Source organism: Pectinophora gossypiella, chromosome 22, assembly GCF_024362695.1.
Source record: "Pectinophora gossypiella chromosome 22, ilPecGoss1.1, whole genome shotgun sequence".
Taxonomy (NCBI): Eukaryota; Metazoa; Arthropoda; class Insecta; order Lepidoptera; family Gelechiidae; genus Pectinophora; species Pectinophora gossypiella.
In genome coordinates, this window is record NC_065425.1 from 637,669 (window position 1) to 665,069 (window position 27,401).

Genomic DNA, 27,401 nt, shown 5'->3' on the forward strand with positions numbered 1-27,401 from the left:
AAGTTTTAACGAAATGCGTAACGAGTGGTGAAGCACTGTACTGTCAATGACATCTATCGGCCGCGCGGCACGGGAGTTGTATACATACAGCCTCCTTTAAAGTAACATAAAAAAAAAAAAAAGCTTTATTTCTCTCAAATTACAGTACATGAGTGGTGACACCCAAGTCATACTACATATGTTAAAGTCTTACTAATCTTGAGGACGAAGCACGAGTATAACTAAGTACATGGCACTTAATTAAGCAGCATTTGAAGCAATTCATGTAGGAAAGTGAGAATGCTATGTAAGGATAATGAATGGGAATTTGATTGTTTATGGTATGAAATGAGGATGGTTAATGAATGGGACGTAAGGCAGTTTTAAAAAGTAAGAAAGGGGAGTCTTTGGTGCGATGTCGGACGGGTGAGATGATTATGGTTTTAATATAAGGTGTGTGTGTATAAAAAGGGAGTACTTTAAGACATTTAAAAAAAAATGTTTATTGTGATACACAGGTTTACATAACACAATGAAGAAATCCTTGGGTGTCGGGACGGTGAAATTTATTTAATGAAATAAAACAGCAGCGTCTTGTCTTGTGTTGTATTGAGAGAAGGGAAGAACGAAAGCTCCGCGAATGAATGTAATTACAAAAGTGTTTCCATATTTAAAATACAAATCTTAAATATATTTATATGTTTTCAACATAACTCCCAACAAGGCAAAAGATAATGCTTCGATAATGGACTGTAAGTATATAATTAATAGGTAACTGATTCAAATGTGTGCGATAACTTTTGCATTTGTCAGTGCTATGAAGAATAGTTTGAACTATCTATTACAATTACACATTCAACTTATTATTTATAATATTATCTATTTATAGTTTTAGTTTAAGTAGGTTAAGTTTAGAAGATAAGTACTTTTAATTTATCTAGCTTAAGTTTGGAAGGTAAGTACAATTATGTAAGTATGGTTTACTAGTATATAAGTTACTGTAATTTTACAATAAACATAACTACAATTATTTTTTTTTGTTTTTCACTTAACCTTTTTAACTTTTATGTTATACAACCACTGAGGTAAGTATTACTGGTAAGTACCTATGTAAGTATCTAGTATTTATTTTTTACATTTATAATTAAGTAAAGTAAATTAAATTTTAAGTTTATGAACTTGTTACATAGGCAGCTAGTAATAGTGAAATCAATTATTTGCTCTTATAGTTATTATTCGATTATTTACTCTTATATATAACTTAGGAATTGTTCCTTTTACAAACGTAAATTGGTAAGTAACCAGTCTTAGTGACATAACTATAATTTAGTTAGGAAAATGAATAGTTTTACAATTCAACTTAATTAAACTTATTAATTAACTTAGCCTAAGTCTCTTGGCATCCTCTCAGGCACAATTAGGTTACCTGAGAAGCATCTAGGCCTACGAGAACTGGACAACCTTATACACAGGTAATAATAATAATAGGTAGTTAGACTGAGCCTGATAACAACTTACTTAAATTGTTAGGTATTTAATTTAAAGTCAATATGCAAACTTTAGTTATAGAAGTTTTGTGATAATTACCATTTGCTTTTTTAACTTCCATGGCTCTTATTTTTCCTTTGTAAATCTAAATACCTTTGTGACTCTAGCCATTGGCCACGTCATGGGGGGTGTGTCCAATTCTTTCAGAATGACAAGATCGCCTATCTTTACATTTGGCATGTTATCTTTCCATTTTGGTCTATTCTGTAATACATTTAAATATTGCACTCTTAATTAAGCGTAAAGCATTGACAATCCAATAACGTTGGTTTAAACTAGACAAAATTAATTTTTGACTTGCGTGCAAAAGCTTGTTATGTTCATTTTCAATTATCATACAAGTAATTAGAGATTGCCTAGGTAATATAATTTGATGCATTTGGTTATATGGCAAACCAGAATGTTGCAGTCTACCTCCTACCCGGAGAAGACCGTGAGCATCTATAAACGGGTTAAGCCCTCTTAAAGAAGCTTGTACTTGCATACTGTTTTGCAAAGCATTTAAATCTTTAGAAAAATACTTGAGCTGTTCGTGCTTTATAAGCAGAGATAATGCATTGTTAGTCTCAGCAAAGGAAACAAAGTTTTCTTTAATTTTGGCCGAGTTAGGTTTAGAATTATTACAAAATCTAATGACATATGCAAGTACACGTTTCATTCTGTTAATATCAGAATATTTGTGAATAAAATTATCAAGGAATGACGACCCATTTGAGCTCAGCGATACCGCCGCACAGACCGCCTCGTTCTGTGAACATTTAATTTCAGGAATGTCCTCGGGTAATTGGTAAGTACAATTTTTAAATTTATAATTACAATCTGACATTTCCTTAGGCCCTGACCACCATAAGTGGTGATTTGGTAAGTCGCAGGGACTTGTTCCTCTGCTCAAGCAATCTGCAGGATTTTTATCTGTCTGTATATAGGACCAATTAAAGTTATTAGTACATTCAGTAATTAATTTTGTTCTATTCGCAATATAAGATTTTAATTTGATTGGATCGGTCTTCAACCACGCCAATACGACTTGTGAATCTGTGTAAAGGTGAACTTCATTTACTATCTGTTTCTGACTAATAGTATTGTATACTTTTGAAGCTAACTTGGCAAGTAAAAGCGCAGCGTTTAATTCTAAACGTGGGATGGTTAACTGTTTAGGTGCAATGGGATTTATGCGTGACTTAGAGCATAATAGTGACATTTGAACTTTACCTTGCATGTCAATAGTTCTCACATAAATTGCACAACCATATGCCACATTGGATGCGTCTGAAAATCCTATTAATTGAAATGTTTGATGTTCACTTTTACACATTGTATTCCTTTCAATATGAATACTTGACATGTTAGTTAAGTCATTATAAAGTGATTGCCATTTATTATTTAATGCTGGCGGAGGAATAGAATCCCAGTCTGTTTTGGACAGCCATAGCTTTTGCATAATATGTTTGGCTTGCACAAAGATTGGTCCAATCAGTCCAAGAGGGTCATAAAATTTACTGATAAAACTTAAGATTTCTCTTTTGGTCTTGACAGATTGCTTAGGCGGGGGGGAAAATTTAAAAGTGTCTGAATTGACGTCAAAATTCAACCCTAACGTTTTAACATCTTTTTGCATGTTAATTTCTCCAGAATACCTCTGTTCCTTCGGAATATCCTGTAAAATACTGGAATCGTTGGCTGACCATTTATGCAAGAAGAAACTACCTTTAGATAACAATTGTGAAAGTTGACTTTTTGTTTCTATTATTACATTTAAATCATTATGAGTATACAATATGTCATCAACATATGTTGCATTTAGAATTACTGGGACAGCCAAAGGATATTCATTTTTAAATCTATAAGCTAACTCATTTAAGCACCTTGTTGCTAAAAAAGATGAGTTTTTTAAGCCATAAGTAATAGTGTTTAATTGTAAACATTTTATGGATTCATGGGGGTCATCTCTCCATAATATATTTTGGAGTGACCTCTGACTTTTTTCTATTAAAACATTTCTAAACATACGCCTAATATCGCAAGCGAAAAAATATTTATTTAATCTGAACAACAATAGAGTGTCGAATAATTCGTTTTGGACCACAGGGCCATTCAACATAATATCATTCAGAGAAATTTTATTTGTTGTTTTCATAGATCCGTCAAATACTGTACGTAAACGAGTACTAACTGCATTTTCACGTATGACAGGGTGATGTGGCATAAAGTATACCGCATCTTTGTTAAAATCGTAACTAGAAATATCGACATAGCTGGCATGGCCAAGGTCTATGTATTCATGAATAAAACTTTGATATTCTTTGAACAAAGCTTCATCTTTATGGAGCCTTTTCTCTAAATTCAAAAATCTGCGCATAGCGAGAACTAGAGAATTCCCTAAAGTATTGTTTACATCGTAAATTGGAATCTTTAAAGGCATTGAGACTTCAAATTTATTGTCAACAAGTTGAACCGTTTCATTAAAATATTCCTCACAATATTTTTGTTCAGACGTGGGGTGCTCAGGATATATTTCTGGTACAGCCTCAGATTTCCAGAACTGAATAACATTAGAATTTAAGTCTGTTTTACATTCTTGACAAAACAAAGAAACAGGGGTACTCTGAAGTTCATGGGGAGACTGTACGGGGACTTTTCCTGCAACCAAATAACCAAACTGCGTGTGAACGAGTCGGGGTGTCGCGGGATCGCTGAGCTCATTGTGCTGGTCCTCAAGCTGGGGCAGCAACGCCTGAAAAAAGATGTCAGCAGCTAATAAAATGTCTATCTCGCTTGTTTTATTGAATGTGTCATCGGCTAGTAATAAATTTTTTGGAATGTTAATAAGTGACAGGTCAAAACTGTTTTGTGGCAAGTTAGTAGTTATTTTGTCCACCACTAGGCAGTCAGTATTAACTTTATAGGGATAAGCACATGAAAATATGTCCACTTGCAAGGAACTTTGTATTTTCTTTCCAGTTTTAGCAATGCCAGAAACCTCTGTGTTTGTAGCTAGTAGATTTCTCCCAATTAGATTAGCTAATTTAGTTGTAATGAAAGATGACTGACTGCCAGAGTCTAATAAAGCCTTGACTATCAATTCCTGCCCATTTCTAGTTAATATTTTTACTTTGGCAGTAGGTAACAAAACTTGGTTGTTGTCATTTAAGCCTGACAGCAACGTTACCCCACCCTCAGTACTAGATGATGATGTTTCATTTCCATCATGCAAGAGCGTGTTGTGATTTTGCTTGCAGTGAGTGCATTTAAAATGAAAGCGACATTTCCCTGTATGGCTGTTTAAGCAGGTTTTGCATAGCTTTTTAGCTTTTATACATTCAACACGTTCTGCAATCGATGCAAGCAAAAACTTGGGGCATGAAAATATTTTGTGATCTGACTTACCACAGTAATAGCACTTAGCTACATGATTATTTGTTACTGCAGCAGTAGCTTGTACTTTCCTAGCGCCGATGACATCATTGTTGCTCGAGTTTTCGAGAGCTAGGGCTCTTGTTTCAAGATATTTTATGAAATCTGTAAAAGTTGGGGATTGAGATGAGTTCCTATCCAAACAGTAAGCTCTATTAGTGACTGGGTCGAGTTTGCGAGATAGAATGCATACAAGTATGCTGTCCCATTTGTCAACGGGTTCATTTAAATTTTTTAGAGCTGCTACATGCTGTTTTGCAACAGAAATTAAATTACGTAACATGGTTACATTTGGCCTGGGTATCGAGGCAAGATCCAATAACTTGGATATATGTTCAAATACAATTTTGTGACTATTATCATATCGATCACGCAGGATTGTCAATGCTTCACTGTAACTTGAGCCTTGTATTGGTAAATTATTAATAAGATCGAAGGCTTCTCCTTTTAGAAAACCACGTAAATACACAAACTTTTGAATGTCAACAATGTTAGAATCGTTATGTACAAGCGCCGTAAACAATTCGATGAAAGGTTTGTATTCTAGGTACTTGCCGTCGAATGGTGGTATTTGGATATCAGGGAGTTTTAACTTGGACGTGACGTTATTAGAACCGCCACTTGGCTTTGCCGCCGCCGCCGTCGTCCCGAATCTTGACTGCAAAGTAGTGCGCAGTAAGTCCATACACACAAAGTAGGCCTCTTCAACAGGAGTGGGATCATGGTCGTCGTTGACCTGAACAGTCAGGTCTATATACTCCTTGAAGATGGACTGGGCATGTTCTTGCTTCGTGCGTAACATTTGTTCGGATGCGGACGCGAGGAATTCCGACGTTAGCGAGTTGCGTAGGCGCGTCATCGTGCCTTTCACATATTTCCGCCTGTTAAATAGCTCGTTGTCGCTTGCCATATTGCTGACTAATTACGTAAACAAGTACTGAATTGTTTAAATTTACTTTTCCTGAAAAAAATATGGTCGCTCGGTATACGAAAACGTGGTAAAAAAATGATGCAATACAATTCCTGTTAAGATTGGGATCGAGATCGATTGTATTGAACGACAACGTTGATTGCTAAAAATCGCTCACTTCACTCCGAACATCGCGTTTTTTGTAGCAATATTAATGTTCCGTAATATGCTATGAGTGAGTGAGATAGCAATTTTATTTGTATTGCGTTGTCCTTTGTCTTCGGCGAGTTTGACGAAATAAAATCGTTACAAATAAACGAACACTATTGAAGTTCTTCTTTGTAAATTCGGTTACACGCAGATGAAGATTGCTTTCTCCGGTTTTGAACACTTCGACGTCGGTGTGTCCTTCCGCCGCGGCAACGATGATTGAGTGAATGAATGAAGTACAATCTTACCGCGTTGCTCAGGAATAATGGCGACTGGAATGGACTCACAAACTTGCCCGACGTAAACTTCTGACGCAAAAATCGTGCTGATCCGTCGCACCGTTTTGGCCGCAAACACCTGTAGATGAGCTGCACACTATGCTCACGTTGCTCGAAGGACCATGAAGAAATCCTTGGGTGTCGGGACGGTGAAATTTATTTAATGAAATAAAACAGCAGCGTCTTGTCTTGTGTTGTATTGAGAGAAGGGAAGAACGAAAGCTCCGCGAATGAATGTAATTACAAAAGTGTTTCCATATTTAAAATACAAATCTTAAATATATTTATATGTTTTCAACACACAATTATAAAATAAAGTTTTCCATCACAAAAGGTAACAAGCTCAGCATATGCCAAGATGAAATATCTCGACGCTGGTTTTCAGCCTGCACCTGAGTTGGTGAAGACCGATAATCTATAGGATACTGATAAAGTACAATAAACGACGACTAACTAATAAAAAGCAACCAAAACACCAATAATAATACCAATACATGCGGGAAGAAAGTACATACATCATTAAGGGCACTCTGTCGTTTTATTATTAGGTTCGTAACATCAAAACATGGAATAATTATCGTTGTGACAAAATACATACACTAAAATTAAAATAAGGAGAAAAAATAAAGAAAACATCTAATTATACATTTTTAACGAGACATAGCCATCAGTAAGTAGGTAGGCACGTAACCTGGAGGTCGAGGTTTCTAATTATTTACTTTTTGTTTAGACAGAAAGTGTTCCCGCGCACGTTTTTTAAATAAGGTTTGAGTCATAGGTTCCCGTAGCGGAGGCGGTAGGTCATTCCATATTTTTGTAGCGGCGAATTTGAAACCTCCTCTGAAGTTAACCGTTCTATACTTTGGGAGTACCAGACTCGTCTCTCGGTGGCGTCTCAGGCTTCGCGTTTGAACATCCCGTACCCATTTAAGCTTTTCATATAGGTACTTTGGAATTTCGAACTCGATAAGTTTTCACTGAAAGCATTTAAAAAATATCCGAGTTATTTCATTATCCCACATTAATTTATTAATTTCTTTATTTAATATTAAAATTAACATGAACTAAGAAGCAAGATGAACTAAGTACCCCTCGAGCTTTCTATTAGACAACGTGATAGGCGGTGAGACGCGCCTACAGTGTAAGTGAAAACTGGAGGGTTAAAAAGCCCACATCGAAGCAATCTAAAAAAGCAATATTGCAATTTGACATTTGCGCATATAAAAGAAAGCGCCATGTCAACAAAATGTCAAATATAAAATTATTTTTTAGATGAATTGCTTCAATGTGACCGTCTTTAATTTCTTGTAAGACGGAAGAAAATTTTCATTTTTGGAACATTCTCGGCAGTAAAACGACGTAAAACTAATGTAAAAAGAGTTTTATTACCTAACCTTTAGGCAGATCTTCTCTTCTTATCGTGTGGGTTGTGAAGTGGAATACCAACCTCATCAACCCTGGTGTCAGGGTTACTATTGAACCGCCAAAGGCCCCTGACATAGCTCATGTAACGACTACATACCTACTTACATCGGTAAGCATTAACCGGGACCAACGGCTTAACGTGCCTTCCGAAGCACGAATAATCTTACTTTCGGTTAATCAGGTGATCAGCCTGTAATGTCCTAACCATACTGGAGATCACATAGAGATTTTTAGGCAGATAACAGCAGAAAATAAGATAGAACACTTTGGAAAAGAAAACCAGTGTCCTTGCTATTAAAGATTTTTAAAGAACATTCCCACTTTATGGACATTCCTGAGAACGGTACATCACTATCCGTGAGGCCTTAATGGGGTCTTTTATAGAACATACAAGACGCGAATATGTTCAAAGCCAAAATATACTTATACAGTAGCAGCCATTGACATTGCTATTTCAAACCAGTTTCCGTTCAATTTGTCAAATTGCGGAACCCATCAACTGTGCGACCAGGTAGACGCTTGAATTTTCTTGCGACAAAGAAAGAGGGTAGACAGATATGTGTGCCCGTAGAAAATTATGGATCTACCTATTCCACTCCAATCTCATCAGTCATCCCGTGATCATGGCACTTGCAACAGTGTCGAAATATCAGGAGTCTCATATCCCTGCTTTAAACGCGGTAAGAACCCGTTATTATGTTGTTTTATTTTTCGCATTGAATTCAATGAAGATCTTAAACACCTCGAAATATTACGGAAGTCTTTCGATTGGTCAAACTGTGTCGCGCGACAGTTTATATCTGATTTATTAGTCAAGATTCAATTCAAAAATATCTTTATTCAATAGGTAACATAGTTACACTTTGAATCGTCAATTTTACATAACGAACGTCTCATCCGCCTAAAACTACTGCAGCTTCTCACAACCTGTATAGCCGGAGAAAAGAAGCTGCAAGAAAAACCTCGGCACAGGGCCCTAGACGTTCTTTAAAAAAAAAAGATTGATTCCAAAGAGCCAGTTACAATTGTAAAATATAATTTAATTGTGGTATTCATTGCATCACCACTGTGAAGCTAAAAAATATTTCTATTCAAGAATTATATTAATAATATTATATTATAATAATAATATTATTTTTTGAATATTTTATTTATTCAACGTAATTATCATGCATAAACTTGTTAAAGGTCAATTTAACATTTTTGTATCAACGTCATTTCGCAAAGTATTATGGCTGAGGAGAAGAAATGTCAAGAAACTGCAACAGCAACACATCTTTTAAATTGTAGGTATAAATTACAAGTTATTTAATAACTAGAGAAACACATATTATATTACCAGGCATTTTTAAATCATTTAGGTAAGCATTAATCTTATAATAAGCTTTTTTACATTAAGTAAGCTTCACATGAGCTTTAAATTTATTTTCTGACTTTAAAATAATTGTCTGGTATTTTATTTTAAAAATGTGTACATAACCAATTTATATATTTATAATTTAATATATTATTATAATTTATTATTTATAATTTAATTTTTTGTTCCTCGTATTGTTGTAAGCTAAACATGTACTGCACAATTGCACATGTACGTTAAAATGTAATTGTATTTTACGCTTTTCTTTTCTCATGTAATGGAAAATTAAGATGTGGCATAACCTCGTAAGGTCGAGATTTCCAGACACAATAGTTAAAGAATTAAATTTTAAAAGGCATTTGGATTTACGATTTCAAGTGGGCCGAGGTTTTAATCATACCTGTCCGTTTGTTATTAGGGTGTCTATAGAATCTATCGCCGATGGCAGATCCATACCGAAGTCAGACGCCGAAATGCAAACACTCTCATGACACGAAACCTGCCAAGGTTTGGAATTGCTTCCCCATTTTGTGATGGAAAAGTTGTTATTACTGAATGTAAACTGTTATTGACTGATAGAACTCCCGCGAGGAGTTGCAGAAGCGTACGTGATCTCAGAGTTAAAAAAGTAATTTCCATGCTCTCCAAAAAGATTCAAAAGGTCCTATTTGTTGTCACTTACGCCTATTCGTGGTAATTTTTCTCCGACATGCCTAAGATTCAAATCAAAAATCACAATCAAAAGAGAGTACATTATAAGTTTTACGAATTGACAGAGGTGCTCAAACTAGGCGGAGCTTGTATCTTGGAAAACCGTAATTCATATTACAATAACTTTAGATTGGACGATGACTCAGTAAGAGCCACTGACTGAGGCCTTAGTCAAGTTGGAAACGATTATAACAATCGACAGTGAGAGTGACAAAAATGTTTGGAATTGACATAAGTTGATATTTTTTATTATGGCTCTTTACGCCAAAAATGACAGTTAGGACAGTTTGTTATAAGATGGATGGAAGGAATATTATGTAACTAAATTATAAACTTTCAGAAAAGGCCTTACGCAATCTTTTTATTTTTCTTCTAGATTGTTTTTGTTTTTATTGTTTTTCTTTAAGGTTGTTTTAAGTGCAACAAAGTAGGAGAATTTTATTTACTTTGCCGCGCCTTTCTCGTGTTGATGGGTGGTGAAACGACATCGTAAAATACCTAATGTTTTGTTAACACCCGTCAATTTATGAGCTGTACTGTGTTTAAACACTCTTTGATTATAAATTGTCCATACTTTCGTACCACGAGAGAGAATAAAAATTTTTTTATCAAACTTAAAAAAAAAACAGATTGCAAAGAGAAAATTTAAATCGAAAAAAAATTTTTACTCCGATTATTTTTTTGAAGATTGTAACGCTGGTTTGCAGTAATAACAAGTACTAAGTAGGCAGAACAGCCTCCATGGTCTAGTAACAGCCTCCGTGGTCTAGTGGTTAGAGCGTTAGGCTCACGATCTGGAGGTCCAGGTTCGATTCCCGATGGGGACATTGTCGAAATCACTTTGTGAGACTGTCCTTTGTTTGGTAAGGACTTTTCAGGCTTGAATCACCTGATTGTCCGAAAAAGTAAGATGATTCCGTGCTTCGGAGGGCAAGTTAAGCCGTTGGTCCCGGCTGTTAGCCGTAAAAACACCTCCACCAACCCGAAGTGGAGCAGCGTGGTGGAGTATGCTCCATACCCCCTCCGGTTGATTGAGGGGAGGCCTGTGCCCAGCAGTGGGACGTATATAGGCAGTTTATGACTATAAGTAGGCAGATATAAGTAAGTATATGTATAAGATAGGTAGGTAGAAGGTACCGTTACCGGGAATGATCACAGAGTGTTGTAAAAACTCTTAAATAATAAGGACAATGTTTGCTTTTCTATTTCAAAATGTTTTTTCTTGTAAGAATAAGAATAATTTATTTGCCAGAAAACAGTATTTACAGATGTAATTGTATAAAGTAGTCCGTGTTTTCAGCTTACAAGTAAGCATGCAAATTTATGTTGTTGCTACACATGCATCTACAATTAAATAATAATTATATAATACAAATCAATCATAAAATAAAATAATAATAAAACTCTAATTAACAATGTCAAAATTTAGTTTTTATAATCTAGAAATTCCTTAATACTATAAAAGCAATGTTGTTGCAACCATTTTGTCAAATTAACTTTAAAAGCAGCTTTGGTCATGTTCTTAAATACGGTGGGAAGTTTATTATATACGGGGTGTAAGTGACATCGTAACGAATACTGAGGGGGATGATTCAGACCATGATTCTGAGTTGATATCAAGTGGAATTTTCCGTCGCAAAATTGATGATTTTTTTTTAGTTTTTTAAAATTATTTTCAATTCTATACTTTTGCGATGAAAAATTCAACTCAGAATAATCAGCTGTTTCATCCCCCTCAGTATTCGTTACGATGTCACTTACACCCCGCACAAGTACATACAGTACCCATACAAGTAGGTATGGGTGTTAGTGACACCGTAACGAATATTGAGGGAGATGGTTCAGACCATGATTCTGAGTTGATATCAAGTGGAATTTTCCGTCGGAAAATTCATGAAAATTTTTGTTTTTCTTTTTATTATTTTCTGTTCCATACTTTTGCGACGGAAAATTCTACTTCATATCATCTCAGAATCATGGTCTCAATCATCCCTCAAAGTTTTCGTTACGATGTCACTAACACCCGTTATAACTATACACATATTTGATATGTTCCTCTTGTAAATATATTTCCGGGCAGGAGGTTGATACAGCAGGTTCATAATATGCCTTCTTGTTTGTCTCTGGATCATTTGACCCCGGGTTTTCCAATTATTGGGATTTGATGCCACGAATATACATACCTGTACTGTTGGTATACCTATCTAAATAAATAAATAAATACTCCCCTAATGTACATGCAGGGCAGTGGTAAGATGCCAAGCTTTTTTTTTTGTACTCTGGTCTTATGTGCCTAAAGGTTAGGTAATAATAAATGTTTTTTTTACGTATGTTGTGTGCCTTTTTACGGCCGGGAACGTTCCCAAAGTGGAAATATTGCCGGGAACGGCACTTCACTGGTAGGTACTCATTTATAACCTACTTGGTTGAATCTAAAGTGTGATAGCTACCACTTTAATTTTAACTTTATCTAAGATAAGATAAGATAAGATAAGATAAAATTTATTGCGTATAAAAGTTGATTACACAGTAAACACTTAACACTACATTCTCTCTCTCTCTATTTAAGAGCTGCGCTCTTGTCGGTGGAGTAACCGCCATTCCTCTCTTTTTCCCGCCAAAACCTTCACCTCCCGATACGACACGACCTTCACATTCTCTTTTATTTGTTTCATAAATGTTATCCTAGGTCTACCCCTTCCTCTCTTCCCTTCAATTTCACACACAACAACACTACATTGTTTAGCTAGATTAATACAATATTTAAGGTATAGCTACTGACACTTAAAATAGGAAAATTAATTCCTGTGCTATAAGCATCAGTAACATCTAATTTCTAACTCATCATCATCATCAATTTAAGAGCCACGCTCGGTATCAGTGTCCTAGTTTTGAGATTTAAAATAAGCAGCATTTTCCATGCTACTTTTTTTAGGGAAAAATAGGGCTGTGGTTTCCCCGTAATTTCTAACTAAGTATTATTATCTCCTAAAATTGGGACAGGCACAAAACATTTTAAACATACATTATTGAAGTCGGTTACAAACATACCTAATTTTTCTAATCTAAATCTATATTAATCCTTATTTGCAGGAAAATTACATTAATAAAATTAGGCACTGCCTTTAAAAACATAAATTCTTGTGTCATGTTTCCATGTTACAGAAAAGTTATACTTCATTTCATGAAGTCGGGGCACGCAAAATTACAAAATTACTCGTAAGGTCCTATTGTGTTTTACTACCTACTTTACCTACCCATTTAGTGCTTATTTTGGAGTCTAACACGAACCGCATTAAACCAACTTTATGCAGTAGGGACACAGTCAAATTAAAACAGTAGTTTCACTCTATAAACCATCTTTATTAATTCGCCTGCTCATCGTCCGAATCACCGAGTCATAGTAGTAATAAACGTAGCAAAGGTAATGTTTTAAATATATTTTATTAATCTTAAATACTTAATCTTTTTGTGCACTAAATAATATCATAATAGCATCGCAAAATGTGAACAGAGTAAGTATTGATCTATCCTCATAATATAACGTCCATTATACTTTCCATAAATGCCGAATCGTAGCAAAATACAGCATCTATGTGATGTGAATGAGTGTTTTGATAGACAGGTGGTTTGAACATTACCTACTGTAGTATTATTATTAATTTTACATTGGTGCTAATTCCTGTAAATACCATCTAATTTTATTTTAAGTTATATCTGTCATTTTCTTAACCGCCGAAAAGGAAAGGGACGGGTAATCGACAAGCATAAAATTTATGGAACACACGTCAATTTTAAGCACAAATCTAAACCAACCGTCTAAAAATTTTACATCAGTCAATAACCCGACACATTCAAATACTCATTCTTTCTAAAATTAAGAGCTGTGAATCATCCGTCCCTTTCCTTTTCGACGGATATGAAAATGACGGATATAACTTAAAATAAAATTAGGCGGTGTCTGCAGGAATCGGGGCCAGTACTGTTTTTGCTATACTGTGGTATTTATAGACAATTAATCAGTAAGAACACGCTACGGAGAAATAATTCCTAAAATTAGAGCTTTTTATTTTGACGATCAGGGTTACTTTTTATTTAGAATATTAAAACGAAATGCAAAATAAATGTCGCAGAGGTAATAGCAGCTCTGCAATAATATTTCATGGATACCGTCAGTCAGTTATATTGTTATAAAAATGCTATTCTACGCTGGTCGAAGGCGCATTGACGTGATGTTTTTGTTTTTTAAAATTTCTTTCTTTCTTGTTAGTGACATCGTAACGAATACTGAGTAATACTGAAAAATTAATTTAAAAAAAAACAAAAATTTTCATGAATATTTTGACAGGATTTTTTTTCTGCTCACATAACTGGTGTCGCAGGCGGCCGAAGGGAACTCAGAATCATGGTCTGAATCATCATCCCCCTGAGTTATGCGTTACGATGTCACTAACACCCTGTATATAAACTTAATGACTAACCTTTAAACAATAACAGTCACAACATCAAAAACGAGTAGCTACAGATGAGCTAAACTTATACACACCAATTTGTCCATTATATAGCCGACAATTATGACATAAACATAGAAAATTAGAGTTACATTTTATAATTTAAATTACCAAATTACATTAAATTTTATCGTAAATAATTTTTATGCCGAATTTTATCGTTAATATTTTTTATGCCGAATTTTAATGTAAATATTTTTTATGCCGAATTTTATCGTAAATATTTTTTTTTGCCGGTAGGGGTAAACACAAAGCACCAACATCGCACATAATAACATATCGGTCAAGATATCGAGGCAATAGTGATGGGGTAAGCGATAGGTGCATAATATAACGCCTATGTCCCGTTGGGGTAGGCAGTGACCACGGAATTTCACCTATTACGATCCTGATACACCCCTTTCCCTACTACTCTCATCAAACTACTTATGATGTGATAATATTTTGTGAGCATTATCCACAGCACATTAAACAACACCCCAATATTAATTCAAACGACAATTCAAAGTCACAGTGGAACTCAGTGGTTTAGAGCCGGAACCGGGATTCCAACCCGCGACTCTACGATGTATGTCCTGCGTTCTCCGAACTGGGCTATAACGAATTTCATACGTAAGTTAAATCTGCACAGTAATCGCCGCTAAGAGCTAAGTAGGTAGTAGTCACAGTGTAGATACGAACAGTAGGGCGATGAATGGAATACCATTGTATTTAAGTTTATAAATTATGTAATACAAACTGAATTTAAAAAAAGAAAGGAAAAATTGAAACATTAGGACTAGGGCCCTGTGCTGGAAGGTTTTCTGGCCACGTATTTCCCTCAGCGTTACAGATTCCGATGTGGTAGTAGTTTTACAGCTAGTTACATAATCATCATCATCAATTTAAGAGCCACGCTCTTGTCGGTGCAGCATTCTCCATGCTGCTTTTTTAGGGAAAAATAGGGCAGTGGTTTCCCTCTTGCCTTCCGCCCCGCAGTACTCTGTCTGACGCAAGTGGGATGGCGCCCAGAGTAGTCTATTACAAATCCATACTAGGACTCCTGTCCTCCGCCTCTGAATAGTACTGACAGCTACTGCTGCCCTCTGTAATTTTGGACGTTCAAAAAGCGCTGATTATGTAAGTCATTGTAAAAAATAAATATATTTGTTTTTTTTTTATTTGAATTTGGACTCCCACACGCAATAAGCGAGAGCGTTTATTTACACAGAAAACAGACAGTCCAATTCAACTTCCTGTTCACAGTAGTGGACAAAGCGTATTTTTTTTTTAACGATTTGCCGTTACTGATGTCGGCGAAACTGATTTGCACCTTTTGCCATTGTCAATAAGACACAAATCACTTTAGCAAAAAAATACAGATACGTCAGTCACCATGGTCTAGTGGTTAGAGCGCTAGGCTCACGATCTGGAGTTCCTGGTTCGATTCCCGATTGGGAACATTGTCGAAATTACTTTGTGAGACTGTCCTTTGTTTGGTAAGGACTTTTCAGGCTTGAATCACCTGATTGTCCGAAAAGTAAGAGGATTCCGTGCTTCGGAGGGCACGTTCAGACGTTGGTTCCGGCTATTAGCCGTAAAAACACCTACACCAACCCGCATTGGAGCAGCGTGGTGGAGTATGCTCTATACCCCCTCCGGTTGATTGAGGGGAGGCCTGTGCCCAGCAGTGGGACGTATATAGACTGTTTCTGTACGTCAGTTAGCAAAGTCAGCCGTGGTATGTGTCATTAGCTACTTGGCTAACTAGCAGGTAGGCGTGTAAGCCAACCTGCACAAATGTATTACTGTTTTAATTTCGCGCCTAACAGAATGGACCGATTTGGATTAAAACTAACACTTAGATAGGATATTTTACGACAAATATAGGGCTTTTTACGGTCGAACTTAAAGTACTTTTTCTTATTATTAACTCTATTGGACTTCAGTTATATCACGAAATATCGTAAATTACCCATTGGGACAGCATTTCAACTAGAAATCAGAATCATCTATTCAACGCAATTATCATGGATAAACGTATTGAACGTCAATGTAACATTTTTGAATTTACGTCATTTCGCAAGGTGTTATGGCTGAGGAGAAGAAATGACAAGAAACTGCAACAGCAACACATCTTTTAAAAACCAATGAGTGTATACATTACAAGTTATTTAATAACTAGAGGAACACATTAAATACCAGACTTTTTATCATTTAGGTAATCATTAATCTTATAATAAGCTTTTTTACATAAAGTAAGCTTCACATGAGCTTTAAATTTATTTTATAAAATATTATCTGTTATTTTATTGTAAAAACTTATAAATAAATAAAATAAATTGAAAACAAAATGAAATGACAATTAAATTAAATAAAATAAAATTAAATTAAAATAAAATAACATAATACCTAACCTATACCAGTTTTTACATGCCTGTCGCAGCAGTGCATGATGTAAGGACAGTCCAATCTGTCCGCGATCACCACCAGGACAGCGTTGGGGCTGGCACGCACTCGCCGCACCAGTGCCGCTGCAGGCACTCGCATAGTGCTGTGAAAACAAGCTATCCGTGCTGCCGTGAACATGCCCGAGGCACTGCAGTACCGACTTATCCCCACCGCCCTGAGAGCGTTGTTATATTGGTTATATAATAATATGCATTTATACATAATCCCAAAAAAGATGAATTTAGTTTACTTAATCAAAAATTTTGAATAGCAATTTTATAATCAAGTGTCACAACTGTTTTATCCTTCTCTGTGTCAAGGAAATACCCTCAGGGCTCGGTGCATCATCTTGGTTGACGCAATAGAGATAAAAGGTGCGTCTTATTAAGGTTATCGCTGCCCCGGGGTACGAATGTCATCTTCCCTTATCCCCCGGTCCCTTATGGCAGTGTAAGGGGCGTAAGGGAGGGGTACAAAATGAGGAATAGTCCCTTTCTGGCGAGGTATTAAGTTGAGAAGTCGGATTTAATTTTACGGCGACTGTTTTGTTTAATAGGCGTGCTAATATTATATGACCTTCTCGAATTGAACGCGCGCTATTATGATTAGCTTTTACTTTTAATTAAGTTACTGGTTATTAATAGGTCAGGGCGTCAATTTAATGCATGTGGCAAGTGTCTACTGGCCAAAAATTTGTGGTAAAGCTATATTTATACATTTAGTCTCTACTCTCGTGTGTAATTTCAAAGAGAATTCCCACTCGCCATTCGACGTTCTATACCGGAACGTATTAAGACGTGTTATCGGTTGAGAACCCGCAGCGGTCTCTATTTGCCCGGCCATGTAATTAATGCCATCTGCGGCAAAACTACAATAAGTCACGTCAAAAAACGAAACCTGTCCCGGAACGTGTTAATACGTGTCGATTGTCAACATATCCTCCCCTACGGAAGGGATTAGTATTCTCCCCACACTAGTGAGATGACGTCGACGGCTTTACGGAGGCACGGCGGTTCTTGTGACATATTCACATTCATTTTACATATATTTCACTCAAGAATATTATGGTAATCCTGCAAAATATTGTGCTCAAAATATGTGGTACACATACGAAATATACGTAAACATAACCTTAGTATTATCGTATTATGTTAAGTAGAGCAAAATTCACAAGACTAAATGAAAACGCTTTTTTAACGATGTCCTAAGATGGATTGTAAATTAATTATTTATAGAACGGTCTTATTCTATCGTGTGGGTTGTGAGGTGGAATACCAACCTAATCAACCCTGGTGTCAGGGTTATTATTGAGCCGCCAAAGGCTCCTGACATGACTCATGTAACGCCTACATACTTACATTAGTAAGTAGTAACCAGGACCAACGGCTAAACGTGCCTTCCGAACCACGGATCATCTTACTTTTGGACAATCAGGTGATCAGTCTAATGTCTTAACCAAACTAGGCATTACAAAGTGATTTTTGTGACATGTCCCCACCGGAATCGTGAGCCCAACGCTCAACCACTGGGCCACGGAGGCCATTTAGGTCAGTAATTTGGTGGCATACTTATCTTAACTTGGTAAACGTGACTTATTGTAGATTTGCCGTAAATGGCATTGACTTCCTGGCCGGACAAATGGGGAGTGCTGAGTGTTCTCACCCGGTACAACATTTGATATACCTAAGTGTTTGACATAATACAAGGACCTCATTTTGTGAACAAAATGAAGGGCTTTTTGTGTCGATTAAAAGCGCCCCTGTCCAGTATTCTGAAAAGGTAAGGTACTTCTTATATAACCACAACGGCCTCCGTGGTCCAGTGGTTGAGCAGTGGGCTCACAACTCCGAGGTCCCGAGTTCGAATCCCAGTGAGGACATATCACAAAAATCACTTTGTGATCCCTAGTTTGGTTAGAACATTACAGGCTGGTCACTTGATTGTCCGAAAGTAAGATGAACCATGCTTCGGAAGTACGTTAAGCTATTGGCCCCGGTTACTACTAACTTATGTAAGTGAGTAATCGTTACATGAGCCATGTTAGGGGCCTTTGGCGGCTCAATGATAACCCTGACACCAGGGTTGACGAGGTTAGTATTCCACCTCACAGCCCACATGATAAGAAGAAGACTAAAACCACAATCATTGCGTAGGTATTTACATGCCCGGAATGATTAGCAGTTGAACGCGTTATGTTTGTGAATTATTACTCCCGCAACAATATACCTTCATCATCACCTTCTTGTCGGTGTAGCATTCTACATGCTACTTTTTTAGGGAAAAATAGGGCAGTGGTTTCCCTCTTGTCTTCTGCCCCGCATTACTCTGTCTGACGCGAGTGGGATGGCGCCCAGAGTAGCGTTTTGCAAAGCCATACTAGGATTCCTGTCCTCCGCCTCTAAATAGTACTGAAAGTTACCTTCCTTCATTAATATACTGTAAAGTTGAAATATGGTTGTCACAACGAATAAACTGTCATTTAACTGTACAAAATATTACAGAAATAAAGTTGTCTCGGACACTCTTATTGATCGAAGAGGATTTCGCTTATTCAGCGCTTCGTGTTCGAACCATCGACCAACCGATATGGTAGACTCTTCGTTAGTTTCTTTTATTAGATAATTAAAAAAAACAATTATCGATAAGCTGTCGTAGCCGAGTTGGAAGAATGCTTGACTTTCACTGTGAGGTCTCAGGTTCCCATCCAGTTCAGGCCTAAACCAATAACTTACCAATTTGTTTTCAAATTCATGTTTAAGTCTTATAACTGATTATCACGTGCTCAGAGATAAAGAGACGTTGAAAACAAGGAAAACCACATTCTCAACCTGTATTGGGCTTGTTTTTCAAATCTTCAGATTACGTAATCGGATTTAAAAACTAAGTTGTGACACTATTTTACAATACCGTTAATTTTGTTTGATTAATACAATAAAGTATATTCAAATTCAAAAATATCTTTATTCAGTAGGTAACATAGTTACACTAGACGTTCTTTTAAAAAAAAAATATAATAAACATAAAATATTTTTATACAATTGAGTAATTTAGCTGCCTAATATCAGTTCTCAGACAGTTAATCCCATGCATTCATATCTTCTAAATAATCACTAACTTTATAATAACCATCAATAACTTTATATATTATTTAGGACGCATCTCTTGAACATAAAAATGTGATTAATTAAAACACATAATAACGGGTTCTTACCGCGTTTAAAGCAGGGACTTTAGAACATAAGGTACTAACAAGTCTACCTTATCGTCATTATAATAACATGACATGCATGATGCAACGAAGGGTCTACCACCCTGGTCAGTCGATGGATGTAGCTTAAATTTTTCTCGTACATTGTCGTGGCAATTTCACCAGATGACTTGCACATGTCAACTAGGGTTTGGAGATGTCCGACGTCTGTCTATATTGGACCACTTTGGACTACATCGGACTGTTTGAGCAGATGTGACGTCTGCTTCTGTTCAAATAAACAAAACTAATATCCATTGTTTTAAGTTTACGCGGTTATTATCATAATTAAAACTAATATCGACCTTTAGTCCGGTCAATAAAGGGGTTGTAGAGTGCGTAAGAAGGATTTATTTATTATTTTTTTATTGGAAGACCAAAAGCTAACGATACAAAATAATAGTTAATAATAAAAAAAAACGGTTCATAAACGTCGAAGTTATCCCCGAACAAACATGAAAAAATAAATATACGGTCGATTTGAGAACCTCCACCTTTTTTGAAGTCGGTAAAAACAAACAGCCATTTACAGGTCCTCACCAGCAGGGATCCTAAGGTTTTTCAGGAATGTGTTCAGGGTTTTTAGGGAGTTAACATACTAAAAGTTCCCGCGTCTAGAGAGTAGGGGCCGACCTCCTCGGGACGGGAAAGGTCCCATTTTTGGGTTTTTCGATTATATCTCAAAAACAATGCGTACTACAGAACTTTCCTACAACATTGTCATTATACACTTTTCTGAATTCCCACCCGTTCTCGAGCAACGAGCTTCGGAAAAGTGACAATAAAACTATTTACCTGGAGGGTTAAAATGGCCACATCGAAGCATCTAAGAAAGCAATATTGTAATTTGACATTTGCGCATATAAAAGTAAGTGCACAATGCAACCAAATGTCAAATAGCAATATTGCTTTCTAAGATGAATTGCTTCTATGTAGCCATTTTAACCCCCCTGTTCTGTAATGGTGATTATTATATGGTGACAAAAGCTCACGTCCATTTCCCACAGGGGTAAGCAGAGACTATGGAAGTCCATTTGCATCGATCTTGACACACTTCTCTTGCTTCCTCCACATTCATCGTTTCATACCCACACGCCGGTTCAGAGTAGGTTGTACAAAACCTTTTCTAAGGACATCTCCAATTTGATCAATGTACGTTCTTCTAAGTCTTCCTCTGCCAGCTCTACTAACAACAATCCATACTAATAATTTTATTATAAATGCGAAATCAACTCTGTCTGTTTGTCTGTCTGATACCTTTTCACGCTTAAACCGCCAAATCGATTTAGATGAAATTTGGTACGGAGATAATTTTGAGATTTACGGAAGAACATCGGATTTTATCCCGTTAATCGACCCCTAAAGGGATGGAAAAATCTTGCCGCGCGCGAAAGCGAAAGTCTCCAGAATGTTACATATATAACGGCAGTGAATATCTCCACATACTCCTACCAACTGTCAATTTTCGTAGTTGAATTCATTTGCTATTTAAAAAAAAATACTGTTATTAAATAATGCGTAATATTTTTTTTTACCGCTCAGTCACGGTTAATATTCGCTACAGCACCTAATGGATTTTATTCTTCATTTGGTGGTGTTTTAATTGATATTTACCCCCAAAAATTTCACAAATTGATATTTACTCAGCATTTTTTTCTTTTGACGTGACAAGCTCCATATGTCATTTACTTGGCCGGATAATGGGGAGCGCTGCTGTCTTTCACCACGTGCTTTAAATTAAAGCAGAAAATTTCAGCATTTACCACAATCTAATAAAGGGAACACACAATATTACACACGGGACCCTCTTTCACATGTGTCCGTTTTGAAGGGTGAATATTATATGAAAGCTGTACTTATCTCGTATGACCACAGAGCTGGGAATGGAATTACGCCCCACCTCTATTGCACCTGAAAATTAGAAATGAATATTTAAAAAGCAAATCGGCTTCAAAGTGTATCTAATAATAAAAATAGTAGGGAAAGAAGAAGAAATAATATTTGTGGAATACAATGTTAAAATCTCAATTTTAATCTCCAAATTCCTTTCTTCGGGAATATTGGTGAGATTATAATATAATCTACATAATGGTGCTGATTCCAGTACACAGCATCTATTTTTTTTTTTAAGTTATACCAGTCATTTTCTTATCCGCCGAAAAGGAAAGGGACGGATAATCGACAGCCTTAAAATTTATGGAACACACGTCAATTTTAGGCAGGAATTTTAAAAACCCTCCCAATTTTATATATTGGCCAATAACCCGACAGAGTTAAGTTGACAGCACACGTGAAACGGTTTGCATAACAGCGAGATGCCTATATAATTCGCCCGATCCTTCATTCATTTTAAAATTAACAGTTGTGAATCTCCCGTCCCTTTCCTTTTAGAAAATGACGGGTATAACTTAAAATAAAATTAGGCGGTGTCTGCAGGAATCGGGGCTATTATGTTGGTTTTGTGTAGATAACGGTTGTGACAACTCTAACAGCGCCTAAGCGAATTTTCTTTCCTTGCTCTATGAATGGCAGTTATAAAGGTAAGGTTGGAATATTAGGGTGCGGAAATAAGGCCTGTATCTCGCTTGACCTCAATATGCTGACCTTACGTCGCAGGTGACTATAAGCATGTTTACTTTGCAAGATTATGCAACGTTTAGTGCAGCAAGTTTTAAGGTAGTTTTGAGACTTTAGTGCTTCTTGTTGGCCGGTTGATGAAAGGAGATACGTGTTTTATAGGCCACATGAGACGTGTTCTTGTCAATTTATGGGTGTTAAAAAGTATATAGAACACCAAGATTCGCAATTTAAAAAATAGCTACCGATCCTCTTCTCTCCTTTTTTTTTAAGAACGTCTACGGCCCTGAGCCGAGGTTTTTCTTGCAGCTTCTTTTCCCCGGCTAAACAGGTTGTGAGAAGCTGCAGTAGTTTTGACGGATGAGACGTTCGTTATTTAAAAATTGAATTCAAAGTGTAACTATGTTGCCTACTGAAAAAGATATTTTTGAATTTGAATTGAATTTGAATCAAAATAATAACATAACATAACAAATACTTTATTGCACAAACAGGAAAAAACAAAATACAATAGAAAAGAGAAACAGAATGAATACAATACGTGGCCTTTTATTAGCGGTTTATTTTTATAATCAGTAGGGAAATATAAGTTTTTTTTTTAAGATGTGACTTATTAGAGCCGCAGTGGCTCAGTTGGAAAAAAGCTGACTCTCCTATGAAATTCGAAATCGCTTTTCGAACTCATTTTTGGATTATAAATGATTATCACGTGCTCAGCGGTGAAGGAAAACATACAATACAATTATACGTTATTGCACACAACATACAAAACAAGTTTTAGTTGGACGAAAGATACAGTACAATCTGGCGGCCTTATTGCTAAGCAGCAATTTCTTCCAGGCAACATAACAAAACATAACATAACAAATACTCTTATTTCACAAACAGGAAAAAACAAACGAGAAATAGAATGAGTACAATAGGCGGCCTTATTGCTAAATAGCATTCTCTTCCAGGCGACCTTCAAGTATAGGAGATATTTAATATTATGTAATATAGCGGGATAGTGAATACTTGTACGTATAAAAATAAATACAAAGATAGATATACATCAACCAACCACTAACCAAGCGGTAACGAGCGAACTACCTACTTCTTCACCACCGTGTAGGTACTGATCCATTTGGCATGTCTTTATTGTAGCTACCTATAAAATGTAAAAACAGACGATGAGTTGCGGTATACAGAAAAACCTGTCGATAGGTTTATGAGACACCGTTTTTGTAAAATGTTTATTATTACTTTAAATAATAAAAAAAAACAGTTTCCTTGCAACCAGTGGCAAGGATTTTATCACAACTTCGTGCGGGACGGTGCAACATCACTACATAGTATAAAGCAAAGTCGCTTTTTCTCTCCCTACATCCCTATGTACGCTTAAATCTTTAAAACTATTTTTAAATAGATAGAATGATTCAAGAGAAAGGTTTACATGTATAATAACATCTATTAAATAGTGGACAAATACTGTTATTTTTGAAGTTTTTAATGTGATGTAAATAATTTCATTTTTTCCTCAGCATTGCACCCGAGCGAAGCCGGGGCGGGTCGCTAGTATTGTATAAAGAAAATACAACACATCGTGAAAACATCGTGAGGAAACCCACATTCCTGAGAGTCACTCGTCACGAAATCTAAGAAGCTACAGGTGTTAGGAGTCTTAAGTTCCTTTTAGGACGTGGGTGCTCACTAAGACGGGATTTTGAGAAATTCAACGCCTAAGAGAATACATATAGGGGTGGCAACATTTGTATGAATTTAAAGATACATAAACACCCAGCTTTTGGTAGATAAAATAGTTTATTGAGCACAATACACACAAGATACAGAGATAAGGATACATGCAAAACAAGCAGCAATTTCTTCCAAACAATTATACTGTAGACGAATTTTTAAATGATAAGTTTTAATTTTAATACACACTTCCTCTCTTCCTCAACGTTGCCGTGCCCACCATGGTCCAAGTTTTAGTTCCTATGTCTATGTTGTTACAATTGGGTGTTCCCAATTGTACTGAATGGAATGTAATAAATAATTGAGTATGGAGTTTTAACAACCTTTGGGTACAGGAACATTTTAACAAATATGGTAGTAGTGGCGAGTTATAAATAAAAAAAACACTAACAAACTATTAGCTTTAAAGTATTCATCGCTGTTCAGTGAACAAACTTTTCAGCTTCAGTTTTTTTTTAATACCTCTTGGCTATACAGGGTGCTAGTGACTCAGTACCGATAAAAAATAGCACGTCTACTTAATGAGGATCTTTTCAGGCTACGTTCCCTAAAAATATAGATAGAGCTGTATAGATTTGCCATCGTTTGACCTTCTAATTTCATGGATAACAGACATATACATCTGCCATGATCACGGGATGACTGATGAGATTGGAGTGGAGTAGTCATCCCGTGATCATGGCATTTGCAACAGTGTCGAAATATCGATAGTCTCATATCCCTGATTTACGCGGTAAGAACCCGTTATAATGTGTTGTAATTATATGATAATAACCGCGTAAACCTAAAACAATTTTTACTTAAATTGAGTCAAATTTCAGTCGAGTTGTTCGATTTATATTGATGCTTTTTGATAAATTCTCATCTTTTTCTCTTATTTTATTTATTTATTTAATTATTTATTATGGTACATCAACAGCAGTACATACAAACACACAATATAAAATACACATAGGAAAAGTTCCGGTATGCCTGCCAATTATAGACGCACACAACACTGATAATAAAAAGTATAAACTAAAGTTAGCTTAAAAAGAACAATAATTGAAAATAAAATTTAAAAAAGAAAAAACATAAATCGTCTAATACAACACAACAATGTTTACATGGTATGAAAAAAATCAAACGAAAACTAAAACTATTGCAGAATAAAACTTAGAAATAGGTGGTTAAGTACATAAATTTATAAAATTTTAAATTGATGGATGGTTTCTATGCAGCCTAAAGCACAATGTCGGACAAAACTAAAATTGGGTCGTGTACTAGGTTCAAGATAAATTATGAAATTCTGATTACTAAATAAAGACACATCTAAAACTAACAAAAAACATTTTCTTTTTTCTATTAAACTTATTTATGAATTTTAATCAAGAAAAACGTAATAATAAGTCCGACATTTTGTCATGTTTTTCTATGACGTCACAGAGTGCTTTTTCATACAAATTCCATAGTAATTTCGTGTTTTGACGTTTAGTAAAAAGTAACTGATTTGACTAGTTGGAAATTAGCCTATTGTCTTGAATTTTCCACCTGATGTCAACTCAGAATTGATCTGAATTATCGCCCAAACGGTGTCACTAACACCCTGTATTTTTGAAATTAAAACTTGCAGTCATGATACTGATTTCATCTCCAACTCATATAACTTTGCCGTCGGAGCCAATTTCATCGCATGACTTGCTCTAATCTATCTACATTTTTTATTTTCATGATAATAATCATCTCCCTAACGATATCCCGTTTTTCACAGGGTCCGCTTACCTAACTAGATATTTGACAGATCCGGTTTTTTTACTAAAACGACTGCCTGTCTGACCTGTCTGACTTGCCAACCCGCGAACGGAAAACCAGCCCAATATAGGTTTGGTCACATACCTCTGAAATGCGTTTCTCGGGAATGTGGGTTTCCTCACGATATTTTCCTCCGCCGCTGAGCACGTGATAATCATCTATGATCCAAACATTAATCCGAAAATAAATTCGAAACTCGTTGGATTAGTATTTTGGAGGTATCTGACCTAACCTGTATTAGGCTGGTTTTCCCTTCGCGGGTTGGAAGGTCAGACAGGCAGTCGCACACAGGGGTATTTTGACAATCTACGCGGCCAAAATTATTTTATGTTCTTATTTTTTTCTAAAGGATATAACTTAGTAGAAAAAATATTTTTTGTGATTTATAAGGAGGTTTTATTATAAAATATTCACTATATAACATTTTACAGAAGTAAATTTTATGTAAAAAAAGATTTATCTGTTGAGTTTATTACTAGTTTTCTTCCTCGCTCTCTGAAGAATCGACATTGACCCAGGCATGAGAAGCGTGATAGTTTCTTGCAAAAAACACTGCATTTTTCTTCTTTTAAAGCTTCTCATAAAATAAAATATATGTTGGCATCAGAGTCTACATCATTTGCAAACTTTTGTTTGAACTGTGATTGCTGTGAACCGTCACATCCCCATTTTGAAATTAATTTTAAGCTCTCTCGTTCTTGTTCTTTTAATGTTGTTAGAATCTTCTAGGAAAATAGATAAACGCCTAACTCTATGGTCAACCAAAGGTTGTCAATCGGTTTCAGCATAGGTACTCGTTACTCTGCATGATTCTGGTGGCGGATAACATTCTTGTTTTGCTTTCTGTAACAGAGTATAACAAGGAAAGAACTTCTTGTTAGTATGTCTTACTATTTCGTATTGTCGACGAGTTAGTTCGGCTTCTACAAACGTCGACAATGCTTGTATTGGAGTAAGTGAGCTTGATTTTTCTCTTGTTGACTTAGAAAAAGCCTTTTTATATTTTGACGCCGAGTTGGAGTACTGGTGATCTCTTTAAGTATTTCGGAAGCATCTCTTTTTCCGGATTTCCTCAATTCAACCTGAGCTGCATGAATGATAATATCTTGTGCTACAACAGACCGAATCTCTTCAGTTTTCCTCCTCTTGGTCCTTTCACTCGATTCGTTAAATAACTTAGATGGCCGTCCTGGTCGATTTTGTGAAATGGCGGGTATCTCAAACGTTCCTTCAAGCCACGAGTGGTTAATTTTGAGAAATACGTCCTCCTTCTTATGTG

At 36.0% G+C, this 27,401-nt stretch overlaps 3 protein-coding genes across 5 annotated transcripts in view; 2 read left to right on the forward strand and 1 right to left on the reverse strand.

Moving 5' to 3' along the window:
* LOC126377068 (uncharacterized) overlaps positions 1-27,401 on the forward strand; it is a 450,327-nt gene that overhangs the window by 369,109 nt on the left and 53,817 nt on the right. The gene's annotated exons all lie outside the window — the stretch shown is intronic.
* Positions 1-27,401, forward strand: part of LOC126377065 (octopamine receptor Oamb) — a 210,708-nt gene that overhangs the window by 113,045 nt on the left and 70,262 nt on the right. The gene's annotated exons all lie outside the window — the stretch shown is intronic.
* LOC126376925 (uncharacterized) lies at positions 1,727-5,017 on the reverse strand. Its single transcript, XM_050024471.1, has 2 exons — positions 4,915-5,017; positions 1,727-4,261 (listed from the first exon to the last, which is right to left on the reverse strand). The coding sequence occupies exon 2, from the start codon at positions 3,947-3,949 to the stop codon at positions 1,727-1,729; it is 2,223 nt and encodes a 740-aa protein (XP_049880428.1). The 5' UTR covers positions 3,950-4,261; positions 4,915-5,017.

Bases quoted from the DNA above. Each gene is read 5' to 3' on its own strand.
- LOC126376925 (XM_050024471.1), bottom strand. From the start codon at position 3,949: ATGCCTTTAAAGATTCCAATTTACGATGTAAACAATACTTTAGGGAAT.